Raw genomic sequence first — 19380 nt, 5'->3', positions numbered from 1 at the left:
TTCATCTTGGGTCCCAACTTCTATATATTTTCTGTCCTTTAAACAAATGTGACAAGTGTGAGCAGCATACCAGGTAACTAGCCACTTTAAAAAAGGATTCTTTACATAATCCACTTGAAAAGTTTGCTTTATCTACCAAAATAAGGGGGGAAGGGTGTGAAATACAGTTGGTTTCATTCAGTTTAATCAATTTTGATATTCCTTTGGTCCATACCAAAGTCTCCTTAAAATAAGGTGAATCACAACAAAAAGGGAGAGGAAGTTAAATGATCTTTTTAAGTTCTTAGAGCTTTGTATAATACTGTACAAAACTGTCATCACTTAGGGTTGGTTCAGAATCTCCTATTAAACTGCTTAATGATTCAGTTCTCAAATGAGCATATACTTTGCTCTGTTAGAGATAATTGAGTGGGGGAGGAGATAAGCTTTCTCCACTCATTACAGACATACACTGTTGCTTATTTTTCACAATACAGAAAAACAGTGATGATTCATCCTGAGGTGGCATTTGCCGATATAATGGCATTTTTTTTAACCTTTTGTAGTTAACTGTGGTTAGAATTGTGCTATTTAATGTAAACCTTGGATTAACTGACAAAAAAAAAATCTATCACCTAGGATACTGAAAGAAATCCAGTAAAAACAAGATGTGTCCAATACTTGAGTCATAAAAATCAGACTTCCAGTGTGAACTTGGGGTTTGCTGTTGATCAAAAATGGCTGGGAAATTCAGCTCATCTCTAACTGAAAGTGTGGGAGGGAAAGAGAGTTAACATTAACTTCGGTGGTGGCAGAGCTGCCCTAAAGGCTGGCTTTTATCCCTTTTGATGCCAGAATAAGAGCACAAGAATCATATTCCATAAGGAATGTTTAAGGGCAACATGTAACGTCTTAATTCACAGGAGCTAATACATATATGCACTCTGAAATTAAATAAAACCTAGTCATGAGAGTGTGAGTCTGGCTGCATCTGCTCAACAGGAGCCATGAGCTGCCTTTGGAGGGACATTGCTGATCTAGGTGTGTACGCGCTGCAGAACTTGTTGGATGACAGTCATTACTGAAAAACTCAAAAGTTTCCCTTGACTTCAAGGGATGCCAGGGTTCTTGTCGTTGGAAACCTTCAGCTTCCTGAAATACAAAAGTTGAAAAGGATAAGGGACTTGGGGAGAGTATAATAAGAACGACTGCATTGTGCATCACATACATTTATCTAGAATCCATTTCTAAAGGAAAACAATCTCCCTGTAGCCCCAGCTGGCCTGGAACTCGCTATCTTGACCAGTTGGCCTGAACTCACAGAGATCAATCTGCCTCTGCCTCCTGAGTGCTGGGAATAAAGGCATGTGCCACCACACCAGCTCCTAATTTAATATTCAGTTGAAAAAGTTCCCTTATTACACTGTTCTCAGATCCAGTGTCTTTGTTTTTTTAGCGTGTTATGTTTTGTTTTCTTGACACAGGAGCTTGTAGTGTAGCTCTGGTTGACCTAACATTATGTAGCCTAGACAGGCCTTGAACTCCCAGCAGTCCTTCTGCCTCCGCTTCCCGAGTGCTGGCATTATAGGCATATGCTACCACACTGGTAGTATCTTTTCTAAGACGCTTGTATGGACACTTTGGTGATCCACAGATCACACACATGCTTAAAATCCATGCTCCCCCAAGACAAACTCAACATACGGGAAAGTAGAGAAGTCAATACATGGAATTCATCCATCACCCAGTTTTAAAACTTGTTTTGTTTTAGGAGGGGATTTTGTTTGTGGTTTGGTTTTTTTGTTTTTGTTTTGTATTATTTGTTAGGGTTTCAGGTTTTTGGGTGAAGTTTTTTTTTTTAATTACAAATGTCTACATATTCACTAAAATATGCATGTTCTTAAAAAAAAAAACTTATGTATATTTTATATGTTTGAGTGTTTTGCTTGCATGCCTGGTGCTCAAGGAGGCCAGAAGAGGATGTTGAATCCCCTGGAACTGGAGTTATAGGCATTTGTGAGCCACCATATTAGCGCTAGGAACCAAATCAGGGTCCTCTGTAAGAGCATCAATGTTCTTAACCACTGAGCCATCATTTCTCCACCCCCACCCCCATGCCATGGCAGGACATTTCCCTTTGCAACCACAATACCATTATGTACCTAATAAAATCTAATAACCTAATCTAATAATCTAATAAATACATATATTTAATGTTTTTATTCTCAAGATCTTTATAATGGCAACCTCCAATTTTTTGTCATTTGTTTACATCTGTACCCACCCCCACCCAGTCAGAGATTATGATTGTATTGACTTCTTAAATTTCCTTTAATCTTAAACAGCCCTCATCTATTTTCCATGACTCTGACGTTAGAGAATCTGCTTCATTTTCACAAGACAATAATCTTTAATAAGAACTCTCTGGTGCAGAACACGAGTGCACTTACCTACATGCAGGCAATACATGCGTACACATAAAATAAAAATAAATAAAATATTTTAAAAAAAACCTCTCTGGTGCCAAGTCAGGTTTTCTGTTTTTGCAGAACAATATCTGTTCTTCATTCTGTTTTATTAATATGTATTCCACTGTAGCTTTAGTCTATAAAATGTGACTCTCTTTATAACTAGTGATAATCTATAAAAGCGTCCTCCCTTTTAGGAGAACCAGAGTAGTACGGGTTAAAATCATTAACATCAAGAATATTTTTATAAGTGTAAAATTCGTATATGTTGATTCACAACATCTAGAAATCAAATATGTGGACCTACTTCAGAGAATTAGAGAAATCCCAAGCATATAAAAGATAAGTCATTCTATCGTTAAGCCTGAGAAACCTAAAAATTGGAAAAACAAAATTTCATACTAAAACTAGATTCATAGTGCAATAACTAAATGAGAAGAGGAATTGAAATCAATTCTAAATAATGCAAAAGTTCTCTTGAGGAAATGTCAGTCATACTTTTTGTTGTTGTTTTTGTTTTTGTTTTTTTTTGGTCTTTTTGAGACAGCATCTTCTTGTAGCCCCAGCTGGCCTGGAACTCACTTTGTAGACCAGGCTGGCCTCAAACTCAGAGCTCCACCTGCCTCTGCCTCTCGAGTGCTGAGACTAAAGGCGTGTATGCCACCATGCCCAGCAGGCATACCTATTAAGTCACACTTTAAAAGAAAATGTGTATGTTTGTGTGTCTGTATGAATGTATAGTACATGTGTGTAGTGCCTGCAGAAGCCAGAAGAGGGCAGTAGATACCCTGGAGCTGGTGTTACAGGTGATTGTGAGCCACCTGATGTGGGTGCTAGAAACAGAACTTGGGTCCTCTGGAAGAGCATGAAGAACTTTTGACCTCTGAGCCATCTCTCCAGTCTTCAGGTTACTCTCTTAATGCCACAATTGGTTTATAATAAAAACCAAGCCACCAGATATATTAATCTTTTCATTTTAAATGATTTATTGGACTGGGCGATAGCTCAATTGGTGAAGTCCTTGCTGGGCATGTATAAGGACCCGTGTTCAATCATCAGAACCCATGTAAAATAGTTGGGAATGGTGGCACATGCTTATAATCCCAGGACTGGGGAGGCAGAGAGGTGGATCCCTAGAGCTCATTACCCAGACAACCTAGCCTAAACACCAAACCCCAGGCCCATGAGATACTGTCACAAAAAACAAGGCAGATGGCACCTGAGGTTGTCCTCTGACCTCCACAAGCACACGCACACACAGACACACACACACACACACTTATTTACGTGCTGAAAGTTTATTATTGGTGGTGATTAATATGACCCCAAAGCCTCAGAGTAGAATTCACTCAGCTTTAATGGCAATAGTCTGACTTATCAATCCTTTGCACAAATGCACTGAAAGGGGAACCTGTCTATGAGACAAACAGAAAACATACCTCCCTGACCCAGAGTCTCTGCTTTCTTGTAGAAAATACTTAACAGCCATATAGAGTAATCTGAGAGATCTGTGTTGGAGAAGGCCTAGGTAGTTCAGAAAGCTGAGGAACTGTTCACTCATTTGTGGACCTTACCTAGGAATGTTAGTCTGTATCTTCTAAATAAACAGAGACCTTGTTTTCTTGGTTGAGCTTTTCCTCTTCTTTTCTGTAACAAAGAGGCAGAAACCAAATGTCAAGTGAGCAAGGCAAGAAACAATCATAGCAGATCCTGTCAGGAATCTCAGGCATTTTCTTCCCCATATTTTGGGAAGAATTACATGTACCTGGGAGTTGGCTCAAGCTTACAGAGAGTTAAACCTCCAATGCCATGTAATTGGTAATACTGATGTCTGCACATGATCCTATGTATCTGAACTTAGACACTTTTCAGAATAGAAGGCAATTCCATTGGGATTCAAGTTGGGAACTCCAGAAGTTTAAAGCATGCACCTATACTTTATCATTAGTATCCTGATTTCTTTTTTATTTAACATTTATTATTTTTATTTTATGTATGAGTGTATTGCCTGCATGTAGGTAAGTGCACCCATGTCATGCAGTGCCTGTAGAGGTCAGAAGAGGACATCGGAGCTGAGTTACAGACTTGTTAGCAGCCATGTGGGTACTGGGAATCAAACCCAGGTCCTCTGAAAAAGTAGCCAGTGCTCTTAACTGCTGAGTCATCTCTCCAGCCCCCTATATCTGATTTCTACTGTTTTAAAAAAAAGAAAAAGAAAAAGAAAATATTGGGCTAGAGAGATAGCTCAGCAGTCCAGGACACTTGCTGCCCTTTCAGAGGACCTAAATTCAATTTCCAACACCCATGTTGGGTGACTCACAACTACCTGTAACTTCAACTCCATGGGATCTGGTACCTCTGGATTTCAGTGGACACCTGCACTCAAGTGCACGGGTCTTTGTGTCCCACATAGACACACACACATACATGTAATTAAAAAGAAAAACTTTTTGGTTGGCCTAGAAGTCCTCTTTATTGATTATATTCTTTTCAAACCAGAATGTCATAAGTGGGTTTCTTAGATTCTTTACAATCACATTTATTTCAGTAAATATTTACTAAGGAAAAGAAATAATTGTTCTGAGATAACTATAAATCCACATGCAAAAGAATGGATTGGAAATCTTTCCTCAACCATATACAAAAATTGGCTCTTAGGAGAGTTAGACTTCATCAAATTTAAATTGGACTTTATCAAAATTCAAAACTTTTGTGTCTTAAAGGATAATATTCAAGAAAGGGAAAAGAACCCCACAGAATGGGAGAAAGTAATTGAAGGTTATATAGCTAACTGATAAAGGATTGGTATCCAGGGGGCTGGAGAGATGGCTCAGCAATTAAGAAAACTGGCTGTTCTTGCAGAAGATGCAGGTTCAAATCCCAGCACCCACATGGCAGCTAACAACTGTCTGTAACTCCAGTTCCAAGGGATGTAACAGTCTACTGGTGAGGCTGTGGAGAAATTAGAACCCACATATATTGGTGACAAGAATGTATTAGCTCTTTTGGGAAAACAGTCTGAAAGTTCCTTCAAAAATTAGTTAACAATGACTCAGTAATTTCCCTTCACTCCTAAGAGAATTGAAAATATATCTACACAAAAATTTGTGTAAATGAATGTTCCTAGTAGTATTGGTCATAATAACCAAAAAGCAGGAAAAAAGGACTAAATGTCCATCAACTAATGAATGGATAAGCAACATGTGGTATACCCATTACATAAAAAAAAAGTATGCTAGGGAGATGGTTCACTGTATATAGTGCTTGCTGCACAAGATTAACATCTGAGTTCAGATCCACTGGCATCCATGTAAAACGCTGTAGTCCCAGTCCTGAAGGCTTGCTGAACGTCTAGTCTAGCCAATCAGTGAGCTCCAAGGTTCAGTGAGAGACCATTGTCTCAAAAGAGTAAGGTGGAGAGTGATAGAGGAAAACACCCAATGTCTCTCCACCTCTGACTTCCAAGTGGATGCACACACACAAAAGGAATGAAGTAGTAAGTATATCACAATATTGATACATTTGAGAACATACTATGTGAAGGAAGCTAGATACAAAAGGCCACGTTTTTATATTCCCATTTATAGGAAATGCCCTGGAGAGACACACCCCCACAGATAGACAGTAAATGAGTTGGGTGCCAAAGGCTGGGATGGGGGGTGAGGAATGACACCAGGAAGATGTGGCATTTCTGCAGCGCTCACTGGAACTGGTGATCACTGCACAACTTTGTGAATATTTAAAGGGGTGAATTTCATAGCACATAAATTTTATCTCAATTTTAAAATGTTTACCAAGCACTCACTGTCAGCACAGCAAACTTTCCAGTGCACTGACTCATAATGACTCTGCTGACTGCCTAGCCCTGTGGCTCTAGCAAATGTGTACTTTGCTTTCCAGGGGATATTTTAAAAAGCTTCACATAAGCATATTTTTATACCATCAAATCCCACATAATAATGAATTCTGAGATGAAAGATTTTTGTAAAATTAAGAAACCTTTTGGGGTTCCGCTATTGTTTAAATTTTTATTCTATTTTTAATTGTATGTGTGTGTCTGCCTGTCTGCCTGGATGTGGGTTTGTGCAGGTGAGTGTAGTGCCAGAGGAGGCCTTGAGCTATAATTACAAGTGGTTGTGAGCTTCCAGCTGTTTGTGCTGGGAAGTGAACTTGGGTTCTTTGAAAGAACAGTATCAGCTTTTAGCCATTGAGCCAACTCTCCAACAACATTAAGAAATCTTTTAAGAGCACTGGCTACTCTTGCATAGGACCTGGGTTCAATCCCCAGCACCCATATGGCAGTTGACAGCTTTCCATAACTCCAGGTAGAGGGGACTCCAACACTCTCTTCTGACCTCTGCACACATTGCACAACACGGTGCACTTATATACATGCAGGTAATACACTCATACCCATAAAATTAAAATAATAAATAAAATTTTAAAAAAAGAAAACTCTTTAGTAAAGTTACTGTCCATACGCCACTTTATCTGTCCTGTGAATTGTCAATCTTATTTTATTTTTTTGTCTTTTTGAGACAGGGTCTTCCTGTAGCCCCAGCTGGCCTAGAACTCACTATGTAGACCAGGTTGGCCTTGAACTCATAGAGATCCGCCTGCCTCTGCCTCCCGAGTGCTGGGATTAAAGTGCACCATCACGCCTGGCTGTGAATTGGCAATCTTTCACATAGCATTTGCTCAAATAGAAGAACAACTGTTCAGTGGTTATTTGGCCCCACTGAAAATAGCCAAGAGTGACCATAAGACAGTGTTAGCAGGCTTTCCCATCAGTGCCCAACTTACGATTTTATCGCCACCTCTTTATCAGCTCTTTCAGCCAATCGTTTTTTTCGGAAGTGCTGGAGGAGGACCACCACAATTACTATTATGATCATCAGGGCAGAAGCAGAGCCAATGGCCACAGCCAGGAAGTAGATTTCAGAGAAGGGCACTTTAGGGAGAAAAAAGATGAAGCAATACTTTCCCATCAGTGCCCAACTTACGATTTTATCGCCACCTCTTTATCAGCTCTTTCAGCCAATCGTTTTTTTCGGAAGTGCTGGAGGAGGACCACCACAATTACTATTATGATCATCAGGGCAGAAGCAGAGCCAATGGCCACAGCCAGGAAGTAGATTTCAGAGAAGGGCACTTTAGGGAGAAAAAAGATGAAGCAATACATTAGAGCTCTTTTAAAAAGGAAAAAAAAAAAAAAGACGGCCTGGTTAAGAGCATGAACTGATGAACTACTCTTGCAGGGGACCTGAGATAGCTCAATGGTTAAGCATACTTGCAGCTCTTGCAAAGGACCTGGATTCCATTCCCAGAACCTACATGGCAACTCTGTTGCCCTCTTCTGGCATCTGTAGGCACTGTACCTAGACAGGCAAAACAATTATATGCATAAAATAAAAATAAATCTTTTAAATAAATATTTGAGTGGCTGGAAAGATAGTTCCGCTGTTAAGAGCACTGGCTGTTCTTCCTGACAACCTGGGTTCTAATTCCCAACACCCACATGGCAGCTAACAACTGTCCACAACTCCAGTTCCAGGGGGGCCAATGTCCTCTTCTGACCTCTGTGAGCATTGCATGACATGGATGCACTTACATACATGCAAGCAATACACTCATACATATAAATAAAATAAAAATAAATATTTTTAAAGACAAAAAACAAAAACCCTGCCATAGTAATAAAATATAAAATAAAAATAAAACAATAATTTTTTTTTAATTAGGGTGAAATCCCAAATTTATCTTTACGGATGTATTTTATCATTAAATGGATTCTTCTTTTCTCCTACCTCTACATGTAAAATACCATATTATGCTGCAGACCTTGGCAGCACAGGAAAGGCACACAGGCTGCATCAGCAGTTCTCTAGTGTGATCCTAGAAGCAGCAACAGCATCATTTGAGAACTTTGAAATGGAAGTTCTCAGGCCCCACCCCAGCTGTGCTGAATTCGAACCACTGGGAGTAAGGTCCAGCAATCTGTTTTAACATGTCCCCCAGGTGATTATGACAACACCAAGTATTGAGAGCCACTGACTCAGTGAGCTGCACGGTAATGCAAGGTTATTGCTAACCTAGTCAGACCTATGCCCAACTCATTACTGCCTGATTCTACCTCACCCCTCATTCAGTCAGTCATTTATTCAGGATAAAGACCTACTCTGTTCTACGCACTCTGATAGAAATGAAAAGCCAAAGACATTATTCTCAAGAAGTTGTTGGCATCTGGGAAGACAGGCAAGTCAATCAATAAGCCTTAAGTGCCAGAAAGGACATCAAGAGACTGTCTAGCCCAGGAGTTTCCAGTCTGGAATCCTCCAAGGACAGGTAATGGGGGATGGCCTGCAAAAAATTCACATCTCTTTGGGGGAGGACATAGGGCCACGGCTTTTAGTAGGCTCTCAAAAAATAGTGATTCTGCTATGTTAAACCACTGGTTCTTGCCTAACCTATCATTAGAACAGAGGTCCAAAGGCATTACATTACTTCAGTTTTCAGATGACTTTGTAGGCCACACAGCTCTCTGTTGATGGAACCTTGAGCGATGTTTTTAAACTTTACTGGGGAGGAGTGAAAGAAGGGACTTATCACTTTACAGACTAAGACGTTTGAATAGCAATGCTCTGTGTTGGTTAAGAGCACACACCACTTCAGTTCTTAGAAGGTTAAGGCAGGAGGACCTCAAGTTTGAGGCCAGTCTGGGCTACACTGAGAGATCTTGTCTCAAATAGCAGGACTTTATCTCAAATACACATGCACACACACACATGCCCCAGAGAGAACTAGGTTAAAATACTAGCTTTATTACCTACTAAATATGTGATGACCTGAGGTATTTTTTTTGAAGTTCAATTTCCTCCTACATTAAGACATAACAATATCCATTCTTTTTATTTTATTATTTTTATTTTATGTGTATGCGTGTATTGCCTGCATGTAGGTAAGTGCACCCGTGTCCCGCAATGCCCACAGAGGTCAGAAGAGGCTGTCAGATTCCCTGGGACTGAAATTACGGACAGTTGTTAGCTGCCATGTGGGTGCTGGGATTCGAACCTGGGTCTTCTACAAGAATAACCAGTGTTTTTAACTGCTGAGCCATCTCTCCAGCCCAAACAATATCCATTTCTTAAGTTAAAAAATTCCTATAAATTGTTCCATGTCGGCCTGCCCATAATAAGCACGCAGCACACAGTGCCTATTATAATTATCATTACAGTTCAGCATTTGAGAAACTTTCACAAATTCATGATATCAGTTTTACCCTCACAAAAAAGCTTTGGTATATTATTTCAGCTGAGAAAAGCAAAATTTATGCATAATTGATAAACATTAGCCAGGACTCAAGCCCAGATCCACAATTCTGAAGTGCTGTGGTCCGTGTTCTGTTACGTGGCACTGTTTTCCAGGCCGTCCTTGGAGTGCAAGCAACAGGATGCACTAGTGTAGACTACAGTCTTAGAGTCAGAGATGGTTGGATTTGAGTCTGAAGTTACTGTTTACTAACTATAACTTTGCCTACTGCCATACCACCCTGAATGCATCCCATCTCTTCTGATCTCAAAAGTTAACTACATGACTTTGGGCAAGTAACTTTCATTCTTTGGGTCTCTGTTTCCTTATTGGTAAAGTGGGAGACAATAAATACACAATAGACTGAGGGGATGTGTAAAGAAGAAAAAAATTACATTGTGTAAAGCCCCTACATATGGGAAGCACTGAGCAAGCTCTAGCTACCAGTATTGATAGTTGTGTCTAGGATATGCCAGGATTAAATGAGATCGTGCCTACCAAGCACTTTGGACAGTGTCTGGCACAGAGCAGATACTCAAGAAGCATCTTGAATACACGAGAATGAACAGATTCATTGTGAGCCTTTTATCAGAGTTGCTTCCTCTCCCTTTCAGGATCTCAAGGCCAGTTTTGTCCAGATTCTCTAGATCCCTTTGCTTTACTTTGTTTCCTTCCACAACCAAACAAAGCCTTTCTTTTTTCACCCCAGGACTCCAGTTACTGAGGTGAAGTTCCCAGCTCTCAAGCACTAGGCCCTCTTCCTCTCTACCCTTCCAATATCACAAAAGATGGCCGGCCCTTCTCTTTTCTACCAATTCTCAAACTTCCTCAAACCCCTTTTTCCCTGCACAACCTACCAGTGTGCACGACGCTGAGCCGGATCGACCCTACCAGCCCATCCACATCAGGTGGGTTCTTCACCTGGCAGGTATATGTCCCATTGTCATCAAACTGCAGGTTCCAGAGGATGATGGAGGCGTCGTACCGCTCAGGGTTCCCATCCCAGACCACCCGGTCCTTGAATCGGCCACTCATGGGCTTGAAGGGATCAACGTGGTAGTAGAATACCTGCAGAGAAATGACACCTCTCATTCAGTGCCAGACCAGGAGGCTGAGATGGTGAAAGAGAAGCATCAGCAAGCCCAACTAACTGTCCTGCTCCCCCAGAACACTCTCTAGCTTCTGTTACTCAGTCTCTATCCCAGAAACTGGTTTCCAACTTAACCCTGTGTATGTCAGTTAACACAGGAAGGGAAAGGAAACATGGACTGACAATACATTCCTAATGAAGGTCCCTCTTGAAGTTGACAAGAATCTACTTACAAACTGCTCACGTCCCCCATCTCGAGGACGGAAATTCCAAGTCACTGTTAGGGCATCACCCACAGGGGCAAAGCTGGAGAAGGTGCATTTTAACCGGACATCTGTCCCATTAACAGCCTCCAGAGCCCGGGAGGTGTAAATTTCCACAGCTGCTATAGGGCAAAGAGCTGTAATGAAGGGAAGAAGGATTAAACGGGATAGAGAAGGGTGGGAGGGGTGGGAGTGTTGAGAAAACTGCTAACACTGTCAAAGTAAATGCTGAGCTGGTCAGAGTAGAAGGCAGAATTGAGACCTCAGCTCTCAAACTCTTTTCACCTGGAGCCTTCATACTTTTACCCACAGGTACCCTTGACCCTCCCATCCCTAAGACCAACTAAAAGTATCACATAACAAACTGCCTGCTGCTTTGACTTTCTTCACAACCTCTTGGTACTACAGAATTGTAACAGCACACTACCTACATCAGCAAATAAGGTTGACAGCACATACAAAAATCCTAACGTTGATTAGACATGGAGAGTTAAGATGACGCGTTCTATATTAGATGGAAAATGGTCTCGCAGGTAAGTTTTCCAGCACATCAGAGTCGGTATTGCTTGTGCAGAAATAATATTAATTCACACCTACAACGGTGCTTGCCTGCGCCCCCTGGAACGTTTCCTTACACCACGTGGCATATTTACGAGTGGAATGTGTATGTTGGGGCAGTTTCAAAATCACAGTGGGTCTCTCGCTCCTGTTCTCTCCAACAATCTCAGTTTGCTAGGGAGAGCCAGACAAAACCCTCATACAGAAAGGCAAAGGCCAAATCTTGCCAGCAGCCGGAGGTTGAGAGCCGACACACAAGAATGGTGAGTAACCTGAGATCAGAAAGCCCTTTCAGTGCCTGCATGACGGGAGGCCAAACACACCTAAACCTGTTTGCCCAAAGCAAGCCTCTGAAGTTTCAGTAAAGTCCCAACTAAAACGAACTGCACCTGAGCCTCGGGCCGCCCAAAGCTCTCGCAACTTTTTCCAGCAACGTTAGCCCTATCTTTATACAGAGTGGGCGGTGGAGAAAGAAACACCCAGAAGCCCACCAGCCCTTACCTGTGAGCTGTAAGCCGAGGAGCAGTGGCAGCACGCGAGGAGGGCTCTGCCCATCCATCAGGAAAAGCCAGCCGTGGCCTCAGACCCCGCAGACCCAGGGTTCCAGCACCCTGCCAAGGCCTGGCGGGAGGAGCAGGCGCCTCGGTGTGTCCCCCAGGGAGCTCAGAGTCCCTCACCTAGGGGAAGGTGTAAAGCTGAACCAGCCGGCCTTGACTCATCCCGCCCCGCCAGTGCACTGCGATGGAATGAAAGGTGGGGCCTCCGCTCCCAGCGCCCTCCTCTCTGTCCTCCCTCCCGCCCTTCTCCTCTCTCTAGCCCTCTGCGCAAAGGTCTCTTGATTCTGCAATCCTCTCTACTTTTCCGTTTAACTGACTGGGCTCCCGGTGGCTTTGGAAGCAGCCAGAGGAGGTGGTGCCAGTCTGAAACAGCCCTGGCTGCTCTGGGTTTGGCCCACACACACCCTTTTAAAACAAGCTTTAGTCAGGCCTTGGAAATGAACGTGGAAACTGGCTTGCAGTGATTCCCAACCCTGGGGCCATGTTAGCCTAGGCCCAGCCTCACTGCTGCTTCCTAGAAGAATGAGAGTTCCTTAAAATCCTCTGAGAACTCAGTTCCAGCACTAATAACCGCAGTCTTTCCTGACACCCAATGAAAGGAAACCAAACCAAATCTCAAAACTTGACTTCTTCTGAAGGATTCAAAAAAGAATCAGGACAGCTACCCTGCCCGTTTCCTCCGTCCCAGGGCCATTTGCAAAGTGTTTTTCCTGGCATCCTGGCATCCCCACGGTCCCCTGAGAGAAAAGGGCCCCATTGTACCAATGAAGACAGTAAAAGCCCAGGGAGGTAAACTGTTGCCTAGAAGCTTTTTGTGTTTTATTGTTTGAGACAGTCTCACCATGTAGCCCAGGTTGGCCTTGAACTCAAGGTGCCATCGCATCTTTGGCTGTACTCAAGATAAAACTCAGGATCTTGTGCTTACTGGGCAAGTACTCTGACACTGAGCTATACCCCCAGCCCTATAGAAACCTCTCTGACTCTCAAGTGTCTGTCCACAAAACAACAGCTGATGTGAGTGATCAGACAACAATCTCTCAGGGAAAAGGCTTTCAGAATACCTTTTCTGTATCTCAGATTTCATCTGCCATTTTTAGGACAGTCATCTGTCTAAGTCTAAAAAGGTTGAGATAACAAATGTCATCTGGTAAGAGACACAAATTAATGACACAGCAGCAAAATGAGGACAGTAGGGTACCAAAGACTATGCATGCACTTAAGAAGTAGGCTAAGGGTGGATGATACAGTGGGTAAAGCACCTGCTGCAAGCCTGACCGCCTGAGTTCAATCCCTGGGACCCACATGGTAGAAGAAGAGACACTCCCCCTGAAAGTTGCCTTCTGACCTCCACCTATGTGCCATGGTGCACTCAAACCCAGACATACACTAAATAAATAAAGTAATAAAGTAATTTTTAGATTTTTAAGAAGTAGTTTAGACTAAGGAAGGAACCCTGAACACAACCCAAATGCCCTTACCCATGCGTTAGTTGTCTAGAAACTTCAGTGGGCCCTGATTTTCTAGCTGAACCCTAGAACAAAGGGTACTAGGAAGGGAAACAAGGACCAGGTTGAGTAGAAAAATAAACATCACACAAAGAGGTATATGCAACTCAGAGGTGAAGCTTGTGCTTGTGACCCTAGGGGTGTGTGTGTGTGTGTGTGTGTGTGTGTGTGTGTGTGTGAGAGAGAGAGAGAGAGAGAGAGAGAGAGAGAGAGAAGCAGAAAGAGAATAAAATACCATAAATAGAGAAGAAATTCCACTCAAAGAGAGGCAAATTATAGAAATCAAGGCGGGGGGAGCACAAAAGAAAGATGATATAGGCATGGAACAAAAAATGGGTTGGCACGAACCAAAACCCACTCTGTTACCACCGGGGAGCTCAGGGGCTACAAGAAAGGGAGCCGAGCTGCATCCTAGCACCAACATGTTACTGTAATGAATGTTTCTGAAAAAAGAGTGCCTGGCTTCTTTGTCAGCTTTTAAGTCATTCTGAGCAATCAAACTGAGAATGCTGGGGTGCTGAGGGATCTTTAAAATGTTGATAAGTGAGATACAGACTTCCTGGTATATAAGTTGAACGAGGTCAGCTCCAGGAACCTGGAAGAAAAAAAGGAGTTAAAGGAAACTTAATCTTCTTGGTTGGCTTTCAGCTTTGAAGAGAAATGCAGTTCTAGAGAAAGGAGAGGCAGAGACTGGGGTTGTAAAGTCTACAGTAAATTGCAAAATTTGATGAGAGGTAGTTACTAAAGAGCTGAGGGACACAGTGAAACGCAGCAGGGGAGGAATCAGGGCAGGAAGCACTGAAGAGAATAGAATGCCTGTTGTGAAGCAGAAGAATCCCTCCCAGTCACCAGATACCCTGAGAGCTGGCGGCCAGCCCTGTGCTGAGGGGCACAGCTGCCCAGCTCCCGTTCCTCAGCCTCGGTCAAGTTCCTGGCTTTCTCCTCAGCAACAACGCCCAGTTCCTTCCAGCTATCAGGAGAGGGATCTAAGTCACTCACTGTTCCCCACCCTGGGTGAGGAAGGAGGCCAAGGGCCAAAACTGTTATGAGAAAATGACAAATAAAGATGCCAGTCAGCAGGACTTTTATCAAAAGTAGAGGTAGCTGCACACAGCCTAAGAATTGTTAGTATCTAGGCAGATGGAAAAAAAAAAAAAAAAAAAAAAGATGAGAAGTTCTGAAGATTAAGAAGGAATGTTCAAAGACAACACTTTTCCCCCTAAACTTTTCCAGAGAAAACCTTGATTGTCAATAAAATTTATGATCTACGATTTGCTTTGAAACCTCTGCCCTAACCCTGTACATACATTTATTGGTAGGCTATCTAGACCTCAGCAATTAGGAAACTCGTTGGAAGCTTAGAAGACATAAAGGGCAGCTAGCCTGTATCAATATTTGTAAAACTTGTATTTCTCAACATCCTAGGCAAAAAAAGAAAAGTTTTTTTCATCATTAGATGAGGTCAGCATTCTGTGCAAGGAAAACACATAATTTAGCTTTCAAGGTGGTTCAAACAAGACATTTGTTGCCATCCCTGTCCTATTAAGAAAAAAAAAATGTATTGAAGCTTCCTATGGGGCTGGGGATGTAGTTCAATCTGTAGAGTGCTTGCCTGGCATGCAGAGGTCCGAACCTCAGCACTGCATAAAACCGGACATGGTAGCACACACCTGTAATTCCAGTACTCAGGATGTAGAGCAGAAGGATTGGGTTAAGGTCATCCTCAGCTACATGCTTTAGGCTAAAAGCTTGAAGAGAACATAGGCTAGATGAGACCCTGTCTATAAATAGAAAGAAGGCAGGGAAAAAAGGAAGAAAAGGAGGGGGGAGAGGGGGAGGGAGGGGGAAGGAGGGAGGGAAGAAAAGAGAGAAAGAGAACATTTTTTAAATAGATTATTATTTTTAATTTTTGTGTATGAGTGTGTTGCCTGCATGGATGTAAGTACGCCATGTGTGTACAATGCCTGCAGAGGCCAGGAAGAGAGTGTTGGATCCCATGGAACTGGAGTTATGGACAGTTGTTAGCCACCATGTGGGTGCTGCGATTAAGCCTGGATCCTCTGAAAGAACAGCAATTGTTCTTAACTGCTGAGCCATCTCTCCAACCCCAGAGAACATTTTTTTAAATGCTTCTTTATATGCTAAGCTAGACATGCAAAGTAGAATAATGCATTTCTGCCTGGGCAGAAATAATAGTCTAAAGAGTGTGGAGAGAGTGTATGAGTAAACAGGAAATTACATTTGTGGTATCTGGAAGGTGAGAGGGAAAAACACCTTCCTGTTGGAACAAATGGGTACGAATGAGGCAGCTACAGGGATCAGTTGCAACCTCTCAAATCTCCAATACTAGGAAGAACAGCAGGCCAAATGAAGTACTAGACTTGGGCAGTGTCCTCTCTGATCATCTAAGGAGTGTGGACTTGATCCATACAAATGTCCCAGTTAAAGGTGGATAATAACATAACCTAGACTTTATTCCCCAGACTTCACACCCGCCTTGCCCTATGCATCTCTTCATAGGCATCCTTTGCAGCATCCTTTACAATAAATCAGTAGGGGTGGGTGGGTGTGGGTGTGGGTGTGTGTGTGTGTGTGTGTGTGTGTGTGTGTGTCTGTGTGTGTGTGTGTGTTCTCAAGAAGGATCTCTCTAGAGTACAGTTTTAATGGATCTGAGAATAGCAAAGTAATTGCTACAAAGGATGCCTATGAAGAGATGCATAGGGCAAGGCGGATGTGATGGTCTGGGGAGCTTTTCATTCCCTCTCTGGGTGTGCCACTAAGTGGGGTATAGCTCAGTGGAAGAATACTTGCCTAGCATGCTTGAGGCCTTGAGTTCTATTCTCAGTATGAAGGGGGTAAAAAAATGAAAAGGGAGCAGTGAAAGAGAATTAAGAAGGGAACTTTGAGACATCAATCAACATTTACTCTCCTGGAATTCTCATGGGCTACCTAGGAGCAAGAATGAAAGTACCTCTTTTCAGAAGACTTAAGGATTCTCTAACCCTCCCTAACCAACAACTCCCATCTATAGCATCCTTTTTTGATACTCCTTTGTTTTAGAGAACTTATTCAAGAAATAGAAGTAAGGACAACACAATGACAGGTGGCCTCTGTGCCCCAAAGAATAGATGTATTTCCTTTGGTCTTCCACTTCACCTCAAGTTTCTTAGATATACTCCAAATAAGTTCTAAATCTGAGACTGGGCTCTATGTGTTTAGAGAAACCAGAGGGAGAGAACTCTCTCCTACTTTCCTACCTCACAGCAGCTTGCATCTGCCTCTCTGTGGAGCCTCTGGCTCTTCTCTTAATTACAGAGGAGAGGCATCATGGTTCTTACCAACTAGCCCAAGGAAGAGACTTCATGTAACCCTTCACTTACTCCCAAGGGAGGCTAGATGGATTAGGGAAGCACAGGATGGAGAGATGGGACATCTTTGAAGATAACTCAGAAAAATCTCTCAAAGCATTTGTCTCTCTCCCAGAAAGCCCTCCAACAGCATCTAAATGATGAGGAACAACTTATATGTGTATTACATATTTACTAATACGGTATCTCCTGTTACACTTGTTACTTACCTATGAAAATTGGTTACTATAATCAGCTTCCATTCTTAGGAAATACACTCATTTCCTGAAGAAAGAAACAGCTTTTTCCCCCACTGCTCTATTCTAGGAGGCATGAGCCATAGAATCTGGAGTCTGACATGTGTAGATTCAAATCTACACTTGGCCATTTATTTGAGGTATAGCTTTGGGCAGTTATTCTTTGTTCTGCCATTATTTCACATATAAAATGGAAAAACGCCATGTGCCTGGGTATAAGAATAAGATAATAAAGTCTGGGGCTGGAGAGATGGCTCAGTGGTTAAGAACAGTGGTTGTTCTTGCAGAAGACCCAGGTTCGAATCCCAGAACCCACATGGCAGCCAACAACTGTCCATAACTCCAGTCCCAGGGGATCTGAGAGCTTCTTCTGACCTCCACAGGCATTGCACAACACTGGTGCACTTACCTACATGTAGGCAATACACGCATACACATAAAATAAAAATAATAAATAAAAAAATTTTTTAAAGTTTTTTTAAAAAGATAAAATCTATGCTCAGTGCCCCTAGAAAATGATAAGTAAATTATAATTGTTTGTGGTTGCACTTAGGTAAGATGTTGGAGAACTCTTCCCCATGGCCTCTTTGGTAAAAGCTTTAGTCCTGTCTTATATAACTAGGCCTACATCACCTAGGAATTCTACCCCAAGGTATTTACACAAAAGAGATGGAATCATACACTCAAATTTGTTTTCAGAAGAATATTCATGGTAGCTTTATTTAGAATAAAATAAAATGTTTCCCAAACCAGAAACATCCCAGGAGGCAAAGGCAGGCAAATGGACCAGAACCTCACAGGCCATCTAGTCTGCAGTATGCTGCACAGCTGCAGGAAACAAGAGAGACTCTGCCTCAAAACAAGGTAGAAGGTGAGAACCGACTCTCAAACGTTGTCCTCAGGAACTCCACATGCAAATAAATGAAGTTAAAAGAAAAAAATCTGAGGAAACCAAAGAGGATTTTGGGTAACTCACAGTTCCAGAGGTTTCAGCCCATGGTCATCTGAGTCCATTGTGTTTAGGCACATGACAAAACAGAAATAAGCTGCTCACCTCATGGCAGCTAGGAAGCAGAGAGAGGAGAGGCCAGGGAAACAATCCACCTTCCTAGAGCACACCTCCAGTGCCTGCTTCCTCTAACTAGCCACTCCCTTCTCCTTTCCACCCCCTTGATAATACTATCCAATTATGAATCCATCAATGGATTAATCCATTGATGAACCCTCATGTTCAGAATCCTCATGAACCAATCATCTCTCATAGCTCCAGCAGATCAGGCTAGCCGCAATCTCACAGAGATCTACCTGCCTCTGTTTCTGCCTCCAGAGCACTGGGATTAAAGGCATGCACCACCAAGCCCATCCAGTTTACTTTTTTTAAAAAAATTATTTATTTAATAACCACATACTTAGAAGAAGCATTTCATTACAACCGCATTGACATATTCAATAACAATATTTTGAGCTAAGATACATCTCTTTCAAAATTGGCTGTAAAATTTGAGGTTTACAGTTGAATTATTACAGTTATACAATACTGTACTCAGTATAAACTCTATAAGACATAAAATTAAATGAGGTTTTAACCTTTAAAAGAGAGCTCCATTTCATTATTAAAATATACAGTATCATACAGAAAAATTCATTTTTAATGCAATTGACATTAAGATGTTTGCACATGCATTTCTAATCTCTATATATCTGATTATTACTAGTCACAATTGGTTACTTTCTGAGCTCCTTGGCATCTGAGCATTGATATAAAATCGTCAGATTTCAATGGTAATGTTTTTCACACCTACTAATTATTAAGGAGCAAATTTTTAATGCTTTGAAGAATTGTTATTTTTTAATTATTATTTTTTTAATTTTTAATAACTGCATGATTAGAAGAAGCATTTCACTACAGCTTTAACATATTCAGTAACACACTCCAGAACAAGAGTACATCTCTTTCAAAAGTGGCTGTAAGTTTCTAGGTTCACAGTTGAATTAATACAGTTATACAATATTGAACTCAGTATAAGCCCTGTAAGACATAAAATTGA

General features: G+C 41.8%; 1 protein-coding gene across 1 annotated transcript; it reads right to left on the bottom strand.

The window, feature by feature from the left end:
• Positions 1–6: 6 nt before the first annotated feature.
• Mpzl2 (myelin protein zero like 2) lies at positions 7–12461 on the bottom strand. The gene is made up of 6 exons (XM_008850901.3): positions 12168–12461; positions 11079–11245; positions 10613–10823; positions 7451–7598; positions 4022–4094; positions 7–1131 (listed from the first exon to the last, which is right to left on the bottom strand). Exons 1-5 carry the CDS (start codon positions 12223–12225, stop codon positions 4031–4033), a joined length of 648 nt encoding a protein of 215 aa, XP_008849123.1. The 5' UTR covers positions 12226–12461; the 3' UTR covers positions 7–1131; positions 4022–4030.
• Positions 12462–19380: the final 6919 nt, after the last annotated feature.

The sequence above is a fragment of the Nannospalax galili genome, unplaced genomic scaffold, assembly GCF_000622305.1.
Source record: "Nannospalax galili isolate Female #2095 unplaced genomic scaffold, S.galili_v1.0 scaffold265, whole genome shotgun sequence".
NCBI lineage: Eukaryota > Metazoa > Chordata > Mammalia > Rodentia > Spalacidae > Nannospalax > Nannospalax galili.
Note: the sequence above shows the minus strand (reverse complement) of the source record. Positions and strands in the feature narration are given on the sequence as shown.

Excerpts from the sequence above, each read along its gene's own strand:
- Mpzl2 (XM_008850901.3), bottom strand. The coding sequence starts at position 12,225 with ATGGATGGGCAGAGCCCTCCTCGCGTGCTGCCACTGCTCCTCGGCTTA. Across the intron at positions 7,599-10,612 it reads GCTCAGCGTCGTGCACACTG|TGCCCTTCTCTGAAATCTAC; the intron begins GTAGGTTGTGCA and ends TTCTCCCTAAAG. Across the intron at positions 4,095-7,450 it reads AAAGAGGTGGCGATAAAATC|AAAAGAAGAGGAAAAGCTCA; the intron begins GTAAGTTGGGCA and ends TCTTTGTTACAG.